The following is a 22,923-nucleotide window of genomic DNA, read 5'->3' on the forward strand; positions in this document are numbered from 1 at the left end:
TAGACTTGTCCTAAACTTTAGATTTTACCATTTTAGTGATACAACCTGCCTTTTAGAGGTAGTCAGATTTCTGGTTTAAGTCAGTTTATCCATGTATCAAAAAACCCCAAAAGATCAAATTCTGAATTTTGGTGGATTCATGGCCCTAAAGAGAGAAGCAACAAATGCTGTTATTGCCTTGATTTGTTCCTGCCTCGACCACAGTTTGATCCCAGGGATCATCCCAGTGAGTGGCCTCATTACAAAAAATCCTTAAAATTATTGTGAACTTTTTGATTTATGATCTCCAGCAAAGCTGCCAAACAGGCTTTCTGAGATAAAGCCAAGGCATCCTGGTTGATTACGGCCAAACATTTATCTTTGGTCTTCCACCAGCTCCTTTTTAGACATGCTGGCAGGTAGGCACCTTGAAAAACTGTCCAGCCCTTCACTGACCTGAACTCACTGTCAGGTGTCAGCAAAAGATTCTTCTTGTTCGTGTTTGTTTCCATCAAAATAAATAGGAATGTTGATAAAGTAGGTTATTTAAAGCTGGCTGCGTAAAATCCATAATGAACCCTAATTAATGGATGAGAAAACCTCCTTGCAAAAACTGTTATAAATGACCACAAAATACTTCAGGGACAGATAAAATCTCCTCAGGTTGTTTCTTTGTTATGTCATCTGTTGAAACGATGACAGGTCCTTGTGGGCTCTCTGCTCTTGCACTCAGGATCAAATGCAGTTAAGCAAACTAATATTCAGCTTTTTTCCCCACAGCAGAAAGGCTGAGCTTTTCTAGTCCAGGCATAAAGAGTTGAGGGAAAGGTAAACCAAAACTAACACAAACTTCAACAGAAAGGTATTTTCTTCACCTTGATTATGGTTTTTCTCTCTTTACTTAGTTCCACACTATACACATTTTGTAGCTTTTAAACAGAAATCTACTATTTTTAAATGACAGCTTTTTTTCTTACTCCCATTCTAACCTATTGTTGCTGTAATTTGCATTTAATTTTATTATTGCTGTAAAGGATTAGAGGATGAGGAAAAGGGGGTCCTTTACTTAGTTCAGCTGATGTGTATGAAGTTTTCTTCTTTTTTTTCATTGTTTGACTCTTTAGTAGTCCAACAGACAGAGGGAATTAAGAAAATTATAAACTGGAAGAGTTGCCTTGGGGATCAAGACTGCATCTGAAACTACTTTATCCTTCTTTTCTGAATTCTACATACTCCAGCTTGGAGCTCAGGATGTGAATCATTCATCATAACCATTAAATTTTTGAGGTTTCCAGAAATTAAATGCCATACCTTTATCCCCTGGCACTTCACTCCAGTGTGTGCTCCTGAAGGGAGGAAAGAGAGACTGCAGTTTTCACTGCCAATAATGAATTCTGTTTGTGATTTTCTACCCTAAAAATAATACTACGTGCTGCTCCAGATGAGTGTTAAAACTAGATGGCCATTCCTTGAGAAGTGCTCGGGTTTATTGGGAACATGCACCAAGGAGTGAAAGTGAACTGAGAAACTGCAATAGAGGCAGGTGGGAGCTGGCTGCCCTGTCCCTTTGTGGAACCCTGCTGCCATCAGAGGGAAATTTTGCACATCAAATTTTAGGACACTAGGAGAGAATGCTGGCCCATGTCTGCTGTTTGTGCCTTAGGAAAAATCCCATCCCTGCAAGCATTTATCCTTGTACCTGTATAATGCCACATTTATCCACAGAGCACCAAATCTTGGTATGTACCCATATATCTGAAGTGATTTTAAATGTAGGAAGCTCCTCTTTTTATCCTTGGGTTTGTGGAATTTGATTTTTTTAGAAAGAAAAATACTCTTTAAAAAAAAAAAGCAATGACAAATTTATGAAGTCCCCAGGAGGTGTCTGTTGCTCTCAGAAAATTCTGTTTGGAAAATTTTGCCAGTATGATGATTTCCTGTCTCTTTCCTAAAGAAAGATCACTGCTACTGTGGATGAGCAAATCGAAACCAGGGTATCAGACTTCTGGAAAATGACCAAAAATTTGGTTTTGATTGAAACACAGGGGCAGTGTAGCCCTTTCATAATGCAGCTTGCTGAGAGCTCTTGCACCCTAAGCCTCTCGTTGGAACTTACTGATGAGGGCACTGTAGGACAGAGCACTCCAGGAGCATCTCCTGTCGTTTACAGGAGCAAGTTTTGATTCAGAGCTGACTCCTCACAACGTCTTTTGCTGAACACCTCGTGCCTTGGCACCCTCTCAGTTCTCTTGCAGTGTGAGCCCATAAAAGCCTGAACACCTCTGTGCTGCAGAGCAGCTCAAAGATAGAGGCAACTCTCTCTTCTGCTGCGTTTTGTTGTTGTGTTTCCATGAGATTTAATTTTAATAAAAGGATTGAGGCTTGGTGAATTTCAACAGAGAAGGCATCTGAGAAGAATATCTCTGTCCCATCCTCCCTTTAACTGCTTAGATTCCTAGGCTTGCTTCTTTAAGTTTTTGAGAAACTCAGTCTTTTTCCTGCCTGCTGTTATCTTTTGGAGCTGGATTTTGGCCCAAATTCTGCTTGAGTCGCAGAATTGTTAACATTAAATCAACTTCTCAGTGTTTCAGGAACACTTTGTTTAAATACAAAATCTAAATCTACCTTTTTTCTCTAATAACAACCTCTTGCAAAATGGTATAAAATGTCTTTTGACAGTTTGGCCAGAAATGACCAGGAGTAGATTTATGATCAAAATGCAAAATTGTCTTCTCTTAACTTGAGAAAAACTTCAGTCCTGTGTTCTACCTAATGCATAAAACAGATTTTCACTGCAAGCATGATATACAATTCTTAATCCTAGAAGAAAGAATGAGGTTCATTGTGGATAATTTTCTTGCAGCCTCTAGATGAGAGCAGGACATAAGTTTTACCAAGCTCAGGTGCAAGGGCCAACATCAGAGACAAAATAAAGATCATTTATTTCAAAGGTGGTTATTCAAAATCATTTAATTTAGACTTTAGATTTGAAATCGGCCCTTTCAAATATTATGTCCTTAAAGCTGATTTTTGTGGATTCTGTATCCTGGCTCTTTGCTTTCAGCTTCTTTACTCATTTTGAATGTCAAAGTGTGGTGAGTCCTCTCTGGAAGCTGGACACATGCCAAACAATGCTCCAGGAACTGAGCATCCATGGAAGGCTGGGAGTGATGTTTCCTGGTGAAGCAGGAGTCTGATTCCACTGCTAGAGTGGGGAGAGGGGAGAAGTGGAAGTCAAATCCAGTGTTTTCTCCTGTAGTGCCCAGGAAGATGAAGTTCAGTGATGGATACAGGTTGGTGGGCAGGAGAACTGTCTCTGCTTATTGCAGTCAGGGCTGTGAGGAGCCTGACCCTGAAGAGTTTTGATTGTTTCTGGCTCTGCCAGAGAAAGCAGCTGATGTATGGGTGAAACAGAACTGCCAGCACTAGAATTGCTGACGTCCAGGGATTGTGGTATCCTAGTATGTAGTGCTAGAATTTGGGAGGAATTGGACCTCAGAGATGAAGAATCACCCACTAGAAGGTATCCTAACCTTGGCAAAAAACCCTGAAAGAATTAGTAAAAAGCAGGAACAAAGAACTTGCCTTGCTTTCTGTGATCCCAGAGTTGGGATAAAACCAGCTGTGCTTCCATTCACACTCGTGAGCCTTGGGATTACTCCTGTGCTGATGCAGTCTGGGGCATGGGAAGTGGCTTGCAGTGGGGGCAGAGTTACATTTGGAAAATCAGTTTTACTGGGACCCCTTTGTATTGGTATTTAATATAGTTGCTACAGCTGTAGTGAATTACAGTAATTTTTATCTCTTAGGAACCCCAAAATCTTTTGCTGGTGGGCTTTTTTCCCTTGACATGGAAGACAATCCCACAGGTGACATTAATGTGTGCAGTTCCATAGGGAGCGTTTCTGAGGTAGTAGGTGCAAGAGGCAGAATTGCTGCTGTGGCTGGGCATGTTTTGCCCATTTGGCAGGCCAGCATCAGGAAGACAAATATTTCAGCTGAAACCTCCTCCTGATCATGGGGTTTGTGTCTGCTCCTTCTGCAAGTGCTACCTGTTCCTTTATTAACCTCCTCTCCTGGAAGCTTCACGGAGTGTTTTCACCAGGGCTTTATGTGTTCTGGGTTTAACATTTTAAATGGCGTCATTCTTCCACGCAGACTTAAATCCAACAGCTCCAGAGCCCTGACAGAGAAGGAGATGTGTGTTTTCTCTGTTAACTGGCCTGCCAAGGACAGGAGGGATGAGGGGGGAGAGCCCCTCTGTGTTTGCGTGGCAGGACTCCAGCGAGAGCACAGGTGTTGCGAGAGAAGGCAATGGCAACCAGATGACATTCCTTCCCCTTGGACTAGCCATTGCTCAAACTGATTGTGGGTCCAGCCATTGGACTGGATGATCTTAATGGTTCATTTCCAACCTAAATGATTCTGTGATACCCTTCCAACAAAAGTGTTGTCTCCGTGTGCCTGTGTAAAATCCATGACATTAAAGCTTGGGTTCTTCTGACTAAAAGATTAGGGGGTGTGGAATCACACTTGGCAACCACTGGGAGGATACTAGAAGGTAGTCCAGACAGTGATTTATCCCAGCTGAGAAGTGAACTGCCTTTCTGGAGGTGCTGATGGGGCAGCTGTTGTCAGAAGAGGCCCTCAACATTCACCTAGAGAAAGTGCCTTAAGGTAGATGGAAGAAATTGAGAGCAGCAACCCGCAATATATTGAGAAAAATATTTTATCAACTTGTGCAAATACATCCTGTTTGCCTAAACGATTCTGGAAATGCTGCTGGTCTCTTCCTCTCACACCTGTGTGTGTGTGGCATTAACCATGCACCCCAGGGATTTTTTTAATCTCTTTTGCTAACACTGAGGAGTTTTCACATCCCTGTTTGGTAAAATGGCTCTGCCATCAGCCAAGTGTGGAAAGGGCTTTGATAACATTCAAGGTGAAACACTTGTCAGCTCTCACTTTATCCAGGAACGGATTATCTGGGCTGTGGAATAATGAGGTCATGTCTTTCCTCCACACCGCTGGCAAGAGCTTCGGATTTCACACAGGGGCAGCTGCTTAGACCAAGCCTGCTCTACTTAATGCCTTTAAAGCTACCCTGCCTCCCTGTCAGCGAGCTCTCCCCAAGCTGAGGGTGTGAAATGTGCTCACACAGCCTCCTTTGCAGGGCCTGTGAGGGGGCTCCTGGTGCTTGGATTGCTGTCCTGTCCCAGAGTTGAGTGGCTAGGATGCGGGAGCACAGGACATGAGAAGCAGAGTGACCTGTGCGTTGCTACTGCACCTAAAATACAGGAATGTGGAGCAGGATTTGTGGGTGGGTGGACCAAAGCCATGCAGCTCTTTCCAGGTGTCCCGTCAGCAGCTTGCAATCTGAATCTGCAGCTTGAATGCAGAGCTGTGGCAGTGAGAGTGGCCGTGGACATGAGAGATCCCTAAAGCACACAAGTTGTGGGTGTTAAAGCCTATGGGTGCTTAAGTAGATTAGCAAACAAACAAATCCTTTAATATTCTGGAATGCTTCCTCACCACCTAAGTAGGGATTATTCCACCAAGCCTTCTGCCTAGTGAAAAGTCTGCCTTTCAGATAGCTGTGCTCTTTAATGATTTGTACTCTTAGGTTAAAAAAAAAGGATAATCTGAAAGTGTATCGAAAGTGTCTGTGGATTTCAGGAAAAGCACAAAAATAATGAAAAGAGCTGTTGAAAATATTCAAGACCCTGTGAAAACTGAGGTTGCTGCAGTGCAGGCAGTAGCATATGTAGGATGCTACACCACAGAGGTTGCTACAATTTTATCCTTAAAATTTGCTTTACACAACCCACTATGACTCTATGTACAAATACGTGACACAACTCGCCCACCGCTTTCTTCTTAGCACTGTGAAAATCTTGGTTAAACTGTCAGCTTTCTATCTGAAACATTCAGAAACAACCAGTTACCTTGGTCTGATTCCACTTCCAGGCTTTCATCATCTGTGATTTTGGTAAAAAGCTGCTTTTGTTAATGTGTAATGCCTCATAGTAACCGGTTACACTTTTACTACAAAGGGGTGTTTTATTTTCCCGAGGGATGAATAGTAATCAAGGATCAGCTGGTAGTGCCAAGTGCCCTGATAACACAATTGGCTGCATACAGCTTTGTTAGGCCCCTTCCTGCAGTGGCTGGCTGGGGAGACTTTAAGAGAAGATGTTGGGAGAGCTGTTCTTTACCTACTTGGCTGTTGGGGAGCTGAATTTTGGGATCACTTTGTCTGCTGGGTGAGGAGGTAAGAGCTGGCTTTGGAGCACATGAAGCCCTTGCTGATTAAGGACAGCGAGGGGAGGCTGGGAGAGGGGATAGATGGAAAAAATGCTTGAAAATAAACATGTGAATTAGAAAAGTTACCCTGGAATTCATCACTGACTGATTTTTGTGGAAATGTGTGGGGGTTGATGGAGTTGGAAGGAGACAGAAAGTGGGAATACCGATTCCAATCAGAGTAGGGGCTGATTTGTGTTATTTTGATGATGATTTAGGTGAGCTGAAGGAAGGCTGCAGTCACCCTAGCCTGTGGTAGGAAGTGTCTCACTGCTAAGCACAAAGTGGAGTCTGGCTTTGATTTCATTAACCCCATCAGCACTGGAGCAGCAGGTGTGTTTCTGGAGCTTGACTCTTTCAGACACTTGAGGTGCATAGAAAGTGGCAGAGATTACTTCAGAACCAAAAAAGGTAAGACACAGATCTTCCTATCTTCCTCTTGTGATTTTTTGAGAAATTTAGGGTCCAGTAATGGTATCAAGAGAGAGGAGGGGAATTCTTCCCCTTTTCTCAATGAGAAGAGGAAAAGTTGGGGGAATAAAAATATGAGAAGTGGAGATTTCTGAACTCCACAAGAAAAACAATGAGATGGAGAAGGGAAACCTACAGCAGCAATAAGAGGGAAGAGCATCTTGGAGACAGCTTTGCACAAAGGTGGGCTTTATATCTTGCAGTCAGTTCTGTTGGGATGTGACTTAGCCTGATTTTTTTGAGAATGCTCAATATCGTTAATAAGTGCCCTGTGATTTTAAGCTGGATTTATCCTGCTGGATTGTCTTGGGAGGAAGGGTCATAGCCACAGAAGTTGAGCAGACTACTTTGAGACTTCTGATTTAAAAATAGGATATAGAAGTAAAGTTGTGTGTGAGCTCGAAAATTCCACTGTTCCATCAGTCAAGGACCCCCCCTCGTGACTTTGATAGTAGAGTGTGGGTGGAAGGAAAATAATGGTTGTGACTTGCTGAGCCCCTCCAGTTGTAACACACTTGTTCTGTCTTAAGTGAGGGCTGGAAACAAAACTCACATCATAACCTCAGGTTTTTAATCTCTGCAGAACATAATGAACTGTTTTGAAAGGGTGGTTGGAGGGTTAAGCTAGGAAGGACAAACTGGTAGTGTAATAACATCTATATTAAAAATAAAAAAAACCCAACCAACCAACAGAGATGTAATGTATTATATAATCTCTGTTAAACTTGCTCTGGGAAACCCTCCAAGAGCCAGTGTCAGTCTCCATTTTGTACAAGTCTGTACATAACCTTTGTAAGAATTTGTGTGAAGTAGGGTGGGGAAACAGAGAAACACAAAGTAAGAACAGAATGTAGCCTGGCCAAAGCCTTTCTACAAGGGTGCATTCGGAGCAGGGACACAGAGGGGTTTGCTCCTTCCTGGGCCTTTCCCACCATGCAACCCCCTCAGCACAGGTGCTGTCAACCTCTCTTAGTTGCTTACAGATACAGCAATTAATTTAATCACTGCTAATAAGTAATGGATAGAATAAGATACGGGCTATGCCACAGGGCTGTTTGTTTTCCAGGAGCTCAGTCACTGCCTGTCTCAGCATAGATGGTGTTCACTTACCTCCCAGCAGAGAATAGCTTGGAACAAAGTGCATTCAGGCATGGTGTTTGGATACAGGGGGAAAGCTGCTGAAAACAGAGGAATCATAATGATAAATCCCCTTGTGAAATGTGAAAGAAGTTTTTTACACCTTTCTGACAAAACATCAGTCTGACTGTATCGATCTATTCCTGCTGAGCTCTTGTCAGCTTCTGTCCTTTCCACCTTCCTCCTTCCCTGGAACTACTGTCCCAGTCAGTTCTTCTTGTGACACTTTTGGAAGTCATCTCTCTTAACAGAGGTGCTGTTGTGCTGCTTCATTCCCATTCCCTGCCAGGAAGGATTGTTTTCCTCTGCACAAATCAGCAGAGCAGCTGCTGGCACTGAAAATATTGATGATGTGGAGGTGATTTGGAACATGGCAAGTTCCAAACAAACAAGTAATGCAGTTACATTCATGGGCTTTGGCTGAGCTATCCTGTCATGAAATACACTGAAAAAAATTTTTTCCAGGCTTTCTAAATTTTAGTCTGAAACCTACGTTTAAAACAGAGCTGATGGACCAACTGTCTGCTGTCTAAGCTATCTTTAACAGGAACAGTAAGCTGGTTTAGCTGTTCTTCAAGGAGCAGACAAGGAATAATTCCACATTTACTACATCTCTCACATTGAGTCTTTATAAACACAAACTAGGATATATTTGGGTATCCTAATACCTAACAGCGTGTGGAAAGAGGGATGTGATTTAGAAAATGCATGCCTTGGAAGTTCTCAGCATCTCAGCTTGGTTTTCCTGACATGATCCCTCCTTTCAATCTCTCTTTTCTTTGCTCAGAGAGGTCTGACAGTAGGAATTGTCCCTTCCTGCCTTAGAAAGAACTCTGAGCAAATTATTCTTACTGTGTCGTCCTAAGAAGTGCTGAGCACATTTACTTTATAGCAATTGGCACCCTGGAAAATTTAAGTCTGCAGGAGCTAATGAACCTACAGGAGTGTTTGTAATTGACTCAAAGTTGTTGTTTTTTCATGTGGCAAGTTTTAAAAAAACCTGAAGATGGTTTTGAAAGGTAATTCTTGACATCAGTCCAGCTCCAAAAATGTTGTTTTCCATTTGCTTCCCATGTTTCACACTGTTGGTGTGTGATGAAATACGAGTAGTGCTACTGCTGAGCTGCTGTGCTCTTGTAGACTTGTGGTGAGAGATCTTTTCCATGTCTTTTCAACCATGAAAGTGTAAAAGAAAGGTGTGGTGTTGGCTTGTTTGTTTTTCCCCCTGTACCTGCAGCAAAGGCTCAATGAATATGGTAAAATATATTGAATACTGATCTTAGGTGCATAAAGGTTTGAATTTTCTGGAAGTGGGACATTAGGAGGAGAATTACAAAAGTCATGTTGGTTTTCTATGAGAACAGAGTGGTGTGTAAGTTCTAACAGACTGATGTTTAGGTTTTCATAACTACCCTCTGCAGAGCTGAAATCCAGCCAGGTGGTGACAGCTATTTCACTACTCTGAGAGGTATGGATGTAAATAATAGCTGAGCAGTTGACCTCAATATCTGCTGGTGCTGAAGATGACCTTTCTTGAATACTCTGAGGTCTCTGTCTGGCCTTCTATGTAGAAAAGACTAGAACCCACTAAAGAATTGTTGTCAGGGATTTTTTTTTTTCCTTTTGTTTAATAAACAGGGAATTGCTGCAAGCACTGAGTTCAGCCAGGCAATGATGTCCACAGTTCTAAGCTAATACAAAGTGTGTGTTTTCTGTTTTTCAACTGGACACAGTTGTCATTCTTATCTTTATTCAGATGCTTCTTTTAGGTTGGATTATACTGCTGAAAATCTATGGAAAGATTGCTGTAGGCAACAGTGCAATCCCTCCCTTGGGAATGCTGTGGTATTACAGTGCTGCTCCAAGAAATCTCACCTTGCAGCAGCATCACTGCAGTGTTTTGGAAGGCTAGTGGGCTGGCTAATTTTGGAGGAAATTATATTTTCTGCATGGATTTCAAAACTACTGAACTTGGAGGCAATAGAGACAGATCCTGACTAGGCTTTGAGATACTTTGAACAGGGTATGTGTCAGTAATAGATGTGATCTTTGTAGATGGAAATTCTTTGGCTTCTCAAGGACGGCGTGTTTAATTGATCAGGGAAAGAAACAAGAATCACAGGAGTGGTTTCAAAATAGAGAGTCATGGAGGGAATCTAAAAGAGGGACCACCCCCCCAACGCACACAAACACAGAGTTTCTGGTGTCACAACCTCCCTGTGTTAAGTGTGTGTCTGTACACGTCCTCCTGGGTGGGAGCCAGCAGGAGAGGCAGTGCAAGCTTTCTCCATGGCTTGTGTGGAACTAGAGCAGCCTGTCTCCCACCCCAATGGAAATGAGGGGGGTTTTCATCAACAACGTGACAGTATGTGCAGGGACGCGTGTGTTCTCTGTTCCTCACTGTCAAGGGTTTTCCCAGTCCTTTTTGGTGGAAGAAATCTGACCTTTTCAACCCATAGGCTCTTGATGGATATTATTTTTTACACTGTCTCCAAAATACCAAAATCCCCTGACTTCCTCAATCTCAAAGGGAACCAAGGTTTACTTTGATTTCCCCAAGAACAGAATCCGGCCCTTGACACTGAATGTTCCTTGGCAGGTCGTTGTCACTGCAGAGCAGAATTCCATGATGTGCCTGGCAAGCTCTTCTAGAGTACAACAAACCACATCAAACATGCAGGGGGTGTCTTGGCACTTTATACTTGAATTGCCAAGTGCAGAATCTGTCAGAGAAATAAGACTCAGAAAATGGGAAAAGGATGAAAAAATAGAGGTTAATAGCAAATTATATTTTATCATTCTCTTGTTGGGATGTGGGAAAGTGACATCACTGTAGTCTTGTAGATTTGTGGCAAGAGATTTCAGCAATAGAAGAGTAAAAGAAAGATGGGGGGCTGTTTATTTGTTTTTTTTCCCTGAGAAGTTAAAATCTGTAAATATTGAAGTGAATGATGCTGTGGCCAGAAATCTGTGTGGCTCCTGTGACACGTTCCTTTTCCTGTAGTCGGTTTCTGGTGGGAAAGCAGTGACAGCTTCTGAGCTGAGAACTGGCTCTCTAGATACACACTTCCTTAGCACCATTTGGTACCATACAATGTATGAAGGCTCAGAAGAAGAAGTTGCCATGAAAAAAAATTGCCCATTGCAAACTTCTCTTCAAGAGATCCATGGAAGAACTTTCTCCCTGTTTGCATTTGCCTGTTAAAATCTCCCTGAAATGCCTTTCAGTGGTAAAGCAGAACCAAGAACATGACACAGACGTGAGGCTACTGCTTCCCCACAGAAGCTGCTGCAGCCACGGAGGGAACCTAAACTTTGGTTGTTGACACACTGTTCTCGAGAGCGACAAGAGAGATTGTGTTCATTAGGCCAACCCCATCATTCTTGCTAAAAGCAGGCTCAGGTTTCCATGTATATTTTCAAATCAAATTAGAAACGCTGCTCCTGAGACCTCCTTCAGCTGACAGTGACGGATTGCACAACCTGGTAAACAGGAGGCATTCCTGGAGCTGTGCTAACACCCCAGTCGCCACAAGTGCTTAGATAATAAAAACATGCACAGGGCCATGTATTTAAATTAGCAGAGAGCTTCTCCTCTTCCCCCAGTAAAGCAGCCCACTCCTGGGGAGAGGCCACTTCTCCAGCAGAAATGGGAACGGTTTATGCCTGTGCAAGGAATTGTGTCTCAGTGCAATGGAAAAGGCAGTTTGCTCAGCGCTGGGACAGGAGACAAGGACTTGCAGATAATTTATGGTAGATGAGAATAAGTTATTACTGATTTTCAGTAATAATGACAATTTTACTTTGTCACAAAGCTGTTTATACAGATGAAGATGAATTCATATTAGCTAAAATGGTTAACAATTAATACAAAGTAAGGAAGATATGATCAGTAGCTTAGAATATCTTGTGCACATGCAGGTAACCCATGTAGCAGCTACACGTGAAGGCTAGAGAGGCAGCTGTCCCAAGGAAGATTAAACTTGATCAGAACTGATTAGTAACTATGGGTACCTGAAGGCGAGGTGTAGAGGTACCAAGTCGCCTGTATGTCAAAGGAGTGGTGGAAAATGAAGAGACTTGCTGTGGCCTACCCTTAGGAGAGTGAAGTTTTGCCTGTGGTTACCCAAGGAAAATAACTGGTTTCTTTGATACAGTGCAGGAGATGGGGAAGGGAAAGTGTGTTCTCAGACTCTCAGCCTATTTTACAAACCTTGGCATTTTCTTCCTGTTTAATTTGGGCACAGACTAAACCCCTCTCTCTGCAGCGTTTCCCCCGTGCTTTGATTCCATATTCAAATGTTCACGAGGCAGGTTCACGTCGAGGTTCGTCCCTTTGTTCTTGGAGGTTTGCCTGGCTGCTGCCTTTTACTGTCTCCTCTGCCTCTAAGAAAAACTGATGTTATCTCCTGAAGTGAAAACTACAGGTTCTATTTGTAACTGAGGATTTCCTGTGTGCCTTTCCCCAGCCCGAGCAGTGACGGCAAGAGGCAGCGGCGCACGGGCTGCGCGTCTTCAGAGAGCTTTGAGAACAGCCCCTGCACAGGAGCTGAAGAAATCCCCAGCCACCCGTGCCTTTGATCTCAGATAAAGGTCAACCTGTCTGGTAGAAAGTGTGATGGGAAACGCTGCCACATCAGCCTTCGCTTTCTCTTCCTTACGCTGAAGTGATTCACTGTACGTGTCAGGGTATGCCTTCACCACGGCACCCGTGGTGTTTGGCTCTTGGGAGCAGCTCTGTTTGTCTCATGCACCAGCTCAAGCCAGGGCCAGCAAGATTTCATGAGAGCTGCTGAGAAACTGCCCCACAGCACTTGTTATTACAGCAGTGTTCCATAGCTTTTGTTGGTTTGTTGGAGAGTTTTTAAATCATGGAATCATTTAGGTTGGAAAAAAATCTTCAAGGTCATTGAGTCAAGCCATCAGCCCAGCGTCACCACTAGACTAGTCCCTAAGTGCCACATCTGCATATCTTTTAAATCCCTCCAGGGCGGGTGACTCAGCCAGCTCCCTGGGCAGCCTGTTCCAGTGCCTTCAGTGAAGAAATTTTTCCTGTTCCCCAATCTAAATCTCCACTGGCACAACTTGAGACCATTTCCTCTTGCCTTGTAGTATATATAGGCCTAGTGGTTTGTTAAAAAATTAGTTATGCTGGTCTTGTCCCAACAAGCATTCAGAGTTTCTGAGACTGTTCAAGCACTGACAACTGCAAAGTTCCACCTGACATAAAGTCAAAGTTGCTGACACAGAAAGCTTTGGGGAGCTGCAGGTTCCAGTCAGTTCTCCTGATGCCACCTCTGCAAGATCATCACTGGTGAGGGAAGTACTTGACCTACACATGCTACAGGTAAGACTGGCACAACAATTTGGTTCATAATTTTGTTATAAATGGTAATGGAGGGGGATGTTTAGTTGCCTTTGAATTCCTCTGTAACCTTAGAAATGTTGTTGGAGCTGTGAAGATTGGTTATGAAGTCACAAGTAACATGCATAAAGGGAAACACTTCCCCTGCAGAGTCTCCTCAAAGCCATGTTGGCTTTGTGACTGGGGCTGAGTGTGTGTCTTCCTTCTGGACTGGGTTTTGTGCCTTAGCAAGGGCTAAGAGATGCTGCTTAGGGAGAAATAGAATAATATTCCCAGGTGGGATGTACCATGGAAATAGTTGTTACTGATAGTGGGAGGATCACAGTTTATCCAGTGCATCTTTACAAAGGTCATTTAAGTCACCTAGAGATAAAAGTTGCTTCTAGGTGTGGATTAGGAAGAAAACCAAACAAAAAGCTAAGGATGGATTGTGCTTTTGTTCTGTCCAATGCACCTTCTGGCACTCAGGCTGCCATGAGGGAGAAGTAGCATCTGACTGCAGTAGCTGGGGATTATCTCCAGTACCTGATCCTCAAAGTGAAAGTGGAAGCAGGGATTGGATCACTGCTCTTGGCCATCATTCAGTCTCTTGAACCCCATTCTAGCAGGTTTTTCTGAAGGATTTCCTTCAGGCATAGAGGGCTGGTCTCTATTGACTTGGTGTCAGCTGAGCCACCTCTAGATGATGGTTTGGGGATAGAAAATACTTGGTGGCATCAGATTCCTGCCTGTGCATCAATCCTCAAATTAAGGCCATGCAGCCATAGGTGCCAGTTCATTCTCCAGAATGTAGCTCTCCTTTTTCTAATCAGAACTTCTCACTGCTATAATTTCCAGGAATAATCTAGTGAGATGGACTTCTGTGAGGTACAGGAATGTTTGCTTGAGCCTGTGGAGAGCCATTGGATATCGCTGGAGGGTTTTCCCTTCTTTCAGTGAAGTATTAATTCAGGTGCCAGGTGATAGTGAACACCTGCCAGTACTCTTGGTTATTTGACTGACCCATTTAAGCCTGGTATTATGTTTCTAAAATCAAGCTCTTACACTTGGCATAGGTTTTTTAAGGTGGTACTGGCTTTAGAGATGTGAAAGGAGAGATGTTGAGGTGTTTTTATGGTCGTGTCCTAGGAAAAATGTATATGGACTTCTGTGAGAACAGAGCCCTGCTACTTCCAAAGGCTCCAAGATGAACTCGCACCACTAAGACTACTCTGCAGGAATGATGTTTTTTTTAAATTTTCTTAGTAATTTTGGTTCTTGAGTTGGATTTTTTTTTTCTCTTCATAGGTTTTTGTAACTCTTTATAGGTTCCAAAGTCTTCAGATGGATCACTGAAAATGGTTTTGTGCTTTGTGCTCAAGGTGTGCCTGAGAATGCTTTTGGTGAACAACCACACTTTCTAAATCCCACAGCAATATTAATGCTGATCTGGAATACTCTGTTTCCACACCAAGGATTTCTATGCCATTGTTTGTCTTTTGAGCCTCTGTCATTGGAGAGCAGTATTTATGGTTTATCTGGATCAGCAATCTTTAATTACAAACTCAGAAGTATTAGGAGTCTTACTACCACTAGTACTATATTCTAGTATTGGGTGTAGAACCTCTAATGAATGCAAATTTTATTTAATAGAGTGATAGGTGGTTCAGGTAAAGGTTGTGCATAATGATGGAAATTTTAAAAATGCAGTTTAGGTGATTTCTTTCCAAACTTAGTGAAGTTTAATGGAAAACAACTGTGCCATATCCACGAGTGTGAGCTGGGTGCACAGACTGTCACCGAGTACTACCATCGTGGCACAATCCTGTTTGTAGGAACTGTTTGCTTTTGGATATATGTTCCTGCTAAGCAGCTCCACATATCCTTAGCACATTGCCTCTTTTCTCTGGGGCAAAAGGTGGGAGAATGTTTTTTTTTATGAAAGAGATTGTTAGTGTGTTTCACATAAACTTAAGGCTGAGTGGTGTTTAGCCAAGTACTGGAAGTCTCAACTCTTCCAATACTTTACATGTTGTTATGAAACAATTTTCAGAATTTGGATGTGCTTTACATCACTTTCTCATATTCTTTTGGTGGCCTGTTTAAATACTCCGCTCAATGAGGAAAACCAAACCAAACCCCCAAAAATCATATGCCACTGCATCTCTGGCCATAAAACGACTGGCTTCGAAAGCATCCCTGTATCTCTTTGGCACCATGGCAGAGATGCAGTGGTGAGCTTTGGATGGGACCTTGCCGAGGCAGGGCTGGAAAGGTGGGAGAGACACAGCTGGGTCGATCAGCCATATCATCTCTGGTGCTGCAGTATCAGCCGTAAAACGGTGGGAAGAGCTGCTTCCTATCTCATGGCAGGATGACAAGAGGGAATGCTCTTCTCGGGTCCTCAGCTGCCGCTGTAATAGTCTGCAAGAAGCAGAAAATATCTTGCGAATATAAACGAAGGGCTGTTCCACCTGGCTTGAAGGGCGCTGACGGTAAAACACTGACAGGAATCTCTGTAACGCTGCCAGAGGAGCGTGGCAGAACTTCAGCCCTTCAGCAGAGCCCAGTGCCCGGCGGTGCTGCGGCAGCTCCTTGAGCTCTGCCCGCCCGGCCGAGCGCAGGCGGGGGGCAGCGTGTGCAGACCGGGCAGCCCCGAGCTCCGCCGGGCCGAGCCTCCGGGGCGCTCCCTCTGCCGGCGGGGCCTCGGGGCCGGGAAGCGCCGCGGCTGCGGGACAGCGCGGGGCCGGGGCCGGAGAGGGGCAGGTCCACCCTCCTTCCCTCCTTCATTCCCTCCCTCATTCCTTCCCTGGCGGCCCGCGGGAGTGGCGGTGCCCGCGCGGGAGCGGCTCCCGGCGGGAGGGCGGGGAATCCACGCCGGGATTTCGGAGGCACACTGACATCAGGGGGGCGCGGCCGGCGGCGGGCGGGGGCTGCGCGCTGAAAGGCGGCGAGGCGCGGCCCGACTCACTCCGGAACGGCGGCGGGGCAGCGCGGAGCGGCTGCCGGCACTGCCCGGGCTGGATCCGCGCCGCCAATGTGCCGCGGGAGGCGGGCGCTCACCCCGGCCCTAGGTAAGCCCGGGCGGCGCTCGCCGCGCCGCGCACCCACCTCCCGCCGGGTCAGGTGCGGGCGGGCGGCCGGGGCGCCCCGCGCCGCGCTGGGGGCGGCCGCGCTGCGAGGCGTGCGGGAGGTGCGGGCGAACCGCGCTTGCTGCTCCGCGGGGCACCGGGCGGGAGAGCCGGGGCTCGGCTCCCCGGGCCGGCAGCGCTGAGCTGGGCGCGATTCGCTGCTCACAGAGAAGCTCCGGGTCGGTACTCGCCCGTCCCGCCCGACGCGGGGTCTCCGGCGTGTCGGAGCTTTGCGCGACCCTCTCGAGCCTGCGGAGACCTCGGTGCCAGACTGCGGCGTGCGGGGTCGCCTCTCCTCGCCGGGTCCTGCCCCTGCCCCGAGCCTGTCACTCGGCCCCCGGCAGCGACAGCCAGCACATGGCTGTGTGCGGGGAGCTCAGTTCGCAGGGCCATTGCATTGCGCTGTCTCTGGCTTCGTTCGCAGTTCGCTGAGCTCTGCCTGGAGAGCCAGACCCGCTTCTTGATCGCTTTAAAAAGAAAATAAAAAATCAAAACGAAAAAGAAAAAACCCAACCCAGTCTTTCGCACCAGAGGTTTTGGTTGCACTTTGCCAGACGGGACTTGCGGCAAGGACCATGCGGTGAAGCCGAGCGCCGGAGCTGGACCGCAGCGCTGCACTCTGCGATCGTAAAGGGAAATAACAAACAGCCGGAGTAGGAGCCGCGCACCCGCCGCCTCTTCTCGGAGACCTGCATCGCAACAAGCCCCGCTGCCTGCCGCAGCCTGCAGCCGCCTGAGGCTCGATCCAGATACTCCGCTTTGCAGGAAGGGCTGGATTTGCTCCGCGTCGCCTCCGAACCGAGAAAGCTGCGGCCGAAGGAGAGCGCCGCTTCCACGGGCGGCCGGGGCCGCTGCATGCTGACCCCCGGGAGAGGGGAGCTGCGGTGGGCAGGAGAGCGGGGCTTTTCTCCGCTGGCTCAGTAGGACGTGGAGATCGGCGAGGGAGGGCTGTGCGGGGACGAGGAGCGCAGCCCGGCGGCCTTCCCCGCCTTAGGGGCCGGGAGAGCGAGGAGCCGAGGCCCCGCCGCCCCCCGCCCGCTGGATTTGCCGTTCCCGGTGGCTCCCCGCACATCAGTAAGTTGGGGCCCGCCGTGCGCTCACACCGGGGCCGGCGCTGCCGCAGCGAGCAGGTGCCGCGGGGCGCTGCGGCGCCCGCCCGGTGAGGGGCGGCCCCGACCACCCTCCCACCATCCCCCTCCCGGAATGGAGGCACCGGGCTGCTGCAGGAAGGCTCGCTAGGGACCGTGGCCGGCTGCGAACGAGCAGAACGTCAAAAACACCCCCAAACCCTCCTTGCAGGTGGGGGCCGGCGGGGCTGAGGCGGGGCGGGTGCCGAGCCGCAGCGCGGGGAACCCCCGGGGCTGAGTGGCCGCTCCGCTGCCGCTTTAAGCGCCAGGTAATCTGCCCTCCCGAGGCAGGGACGGGCTGCGATCTGCCTTCCCCTGAGGAAAAGAGAGAGAAGGAGGGAAACGAAGGAAAAAAAAAAAAGAAGCCTATGTTTTCATTCATAACTTTTTTTTCTTCCCCTTTTCCCCTCCTCTTCCTTCCTCTCCGTCAGCGCCGTGATCCGCTCCGCTCCGCTCGGGGCGCAGAGGGCGCCGCGCCGCCGCCGCCCGCCCGGGGCTGCGGGGAGCGGGGCGGAGCAGGGCGGGACGGGGGGGCTGGCGGCGTCCGAGCGGGTGTGGAGAAGGGGAGGGAAGCGGGATCCCACCCCCGAGGTGCGGGGAGGGAGCGCAGCCCCGGGTGCAGAACCGTGAGGGCTCTCGCCGCCTGCGCCGTACGTTTTTTTATTATTTTGTTTTACTCATTTTCATTTCATTGTCCGGGGGGGGAAGCAGTTTACGAGCGATCTGTGCGGGGCTGTAGGTGGCTGGTTCAACTCTCGCCCCGGTCTGCAGCTGGGCTTGTCAGTCTGCGCCGCGTTGATGTTGCGCTTTCCCCCCAAAGATGGCACTGGATGTCTTCGCATTTTCTTGGGGATATTGTTTTTCATCCCCTAGGGAGCCCAGCTCCTGGCTGGTACAGCTGTAAATCTTTCCCTTTTCGCATTCATTCACCCTTGGTCTGTTGTGGATTTGTATTCAGTGCTCGTGAAGAAGGCTGCTTCTTGTGTGGGGTAGGAGGAAATTCTTTGCTGGAGGGTGGTGAGGCACTGGCACTGAGGAAAAAACTGTGAATGCCCCATCCCTGGAAGTGTCCAAGGCCAGGTCGGATGGAGCTCTGAGCCACCTGGTCAAGTGGAAGGTGTCCCTGCCCATGGCCAGGGGCTGCAGGGTCTTTTAGGTCCCTTCCAACCAAGCCATTCTGTGATTCTATTCTCTGAATTAGAAGTGAGAATGTTTGGTTTTCTGTTTAATCTGGTGACCACAAAGCCCACACAGGTGATGTTAGATGTAAAATATGATCTTTGAGTACTGGGTGAGGACAAAGATGTTGTGTGGTGGCAGAAGCTGTCACTTTCTGCCCATGGTGACTGCCTGCTAGAAGAAACATTTCCTCTTCTTGTTCTTCCTGTGCTTCCACACCACGGTGCCTTTTACTCTCTGGAGTGGGGAAGAGCTCCATGCTGGCTGGGGTTTGGGTATGCAAGACACTCTGATAGCATTATTGGATGAGGTTTTGAAATGCTGATAGCACCTTTCTCTGCTTTCAGGTAAACACATCCGGGGGGTGGGGGGGAGAGGGTGTGAAAAGGGACTTTTCCTCTGGCTGACAGTAAAGAAAAGCAGTTTGTCTTGGTTCCCTGCATAAATGCTGCACTTGTAGATACTCAGCTACATTTTTGTGTAGGTGCAGAACTGTCACTGCAGTTTTCTCAGTGTTGCAACCTTGGTGTCTCTAGCTAGGTAGGATGGAAAGGGATGGAAATGTGTAACATCTCTACTATTCTCCCACTATTTAAAAGATAGACAAGCAGATGTTCCGTTTATTTGAGAAGCTTTTAATCTGTCTTGTGAAAATGGATTTGTTCTTTGTTTGTGTTTTGAGGTTCTTGTTGAAGGGGTTTTTATCTGCTCTCAACGTTCTCATGAATGCTCAGGTACTTCTTGTTTGACACCTAGTTCATCTAAGTGTTTTCTACCCCGCTTTTCTTTCACACTCCGGCCTGTGGTCAGGAAATATTTGAAAACAGGTTGTGTGCACCCTTGCTTTAATTTTATAAAGGAGCATATTAGATGTGTAGGCTGAGTTACTTTCTCACAGAAAATGTCTTGGCCACTTGACAGCACTTCGTTCAGGACTCTGTAATGCACATACGTCACTTTAAGAGGGAGGCTTTCCAAATGCACTAGGAAGCAAATCTGTGGAGCTTTCTGATGCTGCAGATTCAGGCAGAAGAGTGAGAACTGGGCTCGTTCCTCACTCTGCCATACGAAACATGAACGTTGTGGTGTTCTTGGCCGTTTCCAGCTCAGCGTCGGGGGCGTTCGGAATTGCTGTTGCTAGAGACAGATGTTGAGTTCAGTAGCAAGGGAGAGGCACTTCCCATGGCTTGCCAAGAAAGCATACAAGTTAATACTGGATTTTTATTTTTTTTAGGTTTTTTTTTTTAAATGGCATGGGGTCTCCTTTGCATTCCTCATCCGTGATGCCATACCCAGACTCTCCCCATTACTGGACTTTGGCCAGATCCTCAGCACTGCTGTAATCCCCTGCTGAAAGTGATCAGTACCAGGTGGCTGGGGCAGTTTGGGCTTTGCCAGATCATTTCTGTTTTCAGAAAGTATCCGGTGCTTTATCCCTCCGCTGCCCTTGATCTCGTGTGTGTATATGTACACACGCAGTGTTTATTTACACCTTCTGTCTCCTTCCTTATTTCAGGATTTCAGATGCATGCCAGGTTCCCGCTGAATGCCAGCAGCAGAGATCACTACAGATGGAGCCCCAAAGTCAGCACGGCAGCGGCGGCTCCCTGGTGGTGATTCAGCAGCCCTCCCTGGACAGCCGGCAGCGCTTGGACTATGACAGGGACGGCCAGCCCGCGACCATCTTGTCACTGGACCAGATCAAGGCCATCAGGGGCAGCAACGAATACACCGAGGGGCCGTCGGTGGTGAAGAAGTCGGCCCCGCGGACGGCGCCGAGGCAGGAGAAGCATGAGAGGACTCACGAGATTATACCGATTAATGTGAATAATAACTACGAGCACAGGCCCGGCCACGCGGGGCACGCGGCCCATCAGCATAACGCCAGGGCTCCCGTCCTGAGCCGATCCACCAGCACGGGCAGCGCGGCCAGCTCCGGCAGCAACAGCAGCGCCTCCTCGGAGCAAGGGCTGCTGGGGCGCTCGCCGCCCTCCCGGCCGGGCTCCGGCCACAGATCCGAGCGGACGATCCGGGCGCAGCCCAAGCAGTCGGCGCTGATCGTGGACGATCTGAAGGGGCCTTTGAAAGAGGACTTGACGCAGCACAAGTTCATCTGCGAGCGCTGCGGGAAGTGCAAGTGCGGGGAGTGCACGGCGCCGCGGGCCCTGCCCTCCTGCCTGGCCTGCAACCGGCAGTGCCTGTGCTCGGCCGAGAGCATGGTGGAGTACGGCACCTGCATGTGCCTGGTCAAAGGCATCTTCTACCACTGTTCCAACGACGATGAAGGGGACTCGTACGCGGATAATCCCTGCTCCTGCTCCCAGTCACACTGCTGTTCTAGGTACCTGTGCATGGGAGCCATGTCCTTGTTCCTGCCTTGCTTGCTCTGCTACCCTCCAGCCAAAGGATGCCTAAAACTCTGCCGGGGGTGCTACGACCGCGTCAATCGTCCGGGGTGCCGGTGCAAGAACTCCAACACGGTCTATTGTAAACTGGAGAGCTGCCCCTCCCGAGGTCAGGGCAAGCCCTCATGATTTTGGGAGGGAGGTTTACTTCCTCCAACTTCAGTTTTTCAGGTTGTAGCTGATTTTTTTTTTTTTCTCTCCTCCCATCTTTTCTTCTTCCCCCCCTCCTCTCCCATTTTGGGAGGACTGTTGCTTTCCTTTCCTTTCTGTCTGCCCAACTCCAAACACATGAGCTCTTCCCCTTGCATCTTTGCTCTCCTCCTCCTGCTGACTTGGCTGAGTGTGGAGCGTTTCACGCAGTCGCTGCTGCTCTTTGGTAAGTGTGGACCTGGGATCTGCACCTGCCACTCCCTTGGGCAGGGTCTTTGAGTTTGTAACTGAACCACTCCTGAAAGAGACAGTGAGGGCTCACTGGGCTCTTGAAGCTTCTTGCTCTGTGAATATCTTCCCAAAGATGGTTTTTTCTTTTTTGTTCTCAGCAAGTTATGTTTTTTTTTTTTCTCCTTAACCTCCTGGGTGCCAAGGAAGAATAACTTTCCTGAGTGAGCTGGATTGTGAAATAATTTTTTGTGTGAGTTCTTTCTGGAGAGGGATGTAAAATAAAGGCTTCACCAAATGAAAGGCCTGACTCTTCTATAAGCAGCCTGCTTCTTTTTGCATCTTTTTTTTTTCCCTCCCCTCTCTTTTTCTCTTAACTTTTGGAACATTCTCAGACCTGAGAATTGCCCAGTTTTTTTTTTGTTTTGTTTTGGTTTTTTTTTTTTTACATTTTCAATGTAACTTCAGTTTTTGCTACACTACGTAGATCTTCACATTGGAGACATTGTGGCTGCAACATACTCATTTGTTTCTTCTGCTGTCCAGTCTTTGAAGGATATTGCTTACTCTACCCTCCTAATCCAGTTTTTATAGTCTATCAGTAGCAGTTGATATTAAAATTGGTGGTGTTCATATATCCAAACAGCCTTCAGGTGTCATTGAGTCACCTAAATGTTCTTGAATCCTTCAAGTCTCTTGTGATCCTTTGGCTTAGTGAGTTTAGCTCTGCTCTGTACTTTATAATTTTATTCTGTCCCTGTTTTATTGCCTTAGCCACAAATTGTGGTCCTTTTTTGTATATTTTATGTATAAAACACAAAGTTGAATCCCAACTATTTTTAAGACAAAAGTCTGTTAAAACTTTTTTTATTGTAAAGAATATTTATTATGTGAATCTCTATTATTTTATGATATTTATTGCAAAAGACTTCGAAAATGTACTCATGTCTGAATATAACAAAATATCAATACTTAACGAAATAAGGATGACACGAAGAAAGTACATATGTTAACTATAATGCAGAAAATATATTAATTAATGAAAATGCCTCTGGAGTTCTTTTGTTACAACGACAGGTTGTGAGCTACCTGTGTGTATTGCTGGGCTGTTCCTCCTCCTTCAGGTCTGTCAGGTGGCAAATAACCTCCTATTGATACTTCAAAGCCACTAGTCTGTGCTGTAGTTTAGTTTACCTAATTTTAAGTTTAAGCCAACTATATATCAAATAAGGGATGTTTAATACAATTGAATCTGTGTTGTGCTTAACAGTGCCAAGAAATGGAGGCTCTATTTATTTACCAAAGCATTTGGAAATACATTTGTGGAGGAGGAAACCACAACTTCCAAGTTGGTTTCTCTTTTGGTGTTTGGTTTGTTGGTTTTTTTTTTTAAGGAATACCACATTAACATGCAAAGACATTTAAAATTTTCCTATATAGAACTTCCTGGCTGGTTAAATTGTGCAGCA

The 22,923-nt window shown here is 46.8% G+C and overlaps 1 protein-coding gene across 4 annotated transcripts; it reads left to right on the plus strand.

Annotated features, from left to right (window-relative positions):
- Nucleotides 1-6,529: 6,529 nt before the first annotated feature.
- Nucleotides 6,530-22,500, plus strand: SPRY1 (sprouty RTK signaling antagonist 1). 4 transcript variants are annotated; one of them, XM_059843744.1, is made up of 3 exons: nucleotides 6,530-6,693; nucleotides 12,360-13,237; nucleotides 20,188-22,500. In XM_059843744.1, the coding sequence occupies exon 3, from the start codon at nucleotides 20,243-20,245 to the stop codon at nucleotides 21,203-21,205; it is 963 nt and encodes a 320-aa protein (XP_059699727.1). In that variant the 5' UTR covers nucleotides 6,530-6,693; nucleotides 12,360-13,237; nucleotides 20,188-20,242; the 3' UTR covers nucleotides 21,206-22,500. The 4 variants fall into 4 exon arrangements, with proteins under 4 accessions (XP_059699727.1, XP_059699729.1, XP_059699726.1 ...); XM_059843746.1 differs by lacking the exons at nucleotides 6,530-6,693; nucleotides 12,360-13,237 and adding an exon at nucleotides 16,155-16,308; XM_059843743.1 differs by lacking the exons at nucleotides 6,530-6,693; nucleotides 12,360-13,237 and adding an exon at nucleotides 17,306-17,439.
- Nucleotides 22,501-22,923: the final 423 nt, after the last annotated feature.

Source organism: Haemorhous mexicanus, chromosome 4, assembly GCF_027477595.1.
Source record: "Haemorhous mexicanus isolate bHaeMex1 chromosome 4, bHaeMex1.pri, whole genome shotgun sequence".
In the NCBI taxonomy this organism is placed as follows: Eukaryota; Metazoa; Chordata; class Aves; order Passeriformes; family Fringillidae; genus Haemorhous; species Haemorhous mexicanus.

Excerpts from the sequence above, each read along its gene's own strand:
- SPRY1 (XM_059843744.1), top strand. The coding sequence starts at position 20,243 with ATGGAGCCCCAAAGTCAGCACGGCAGCGGCGGCTCCCTGGTGGTGATT.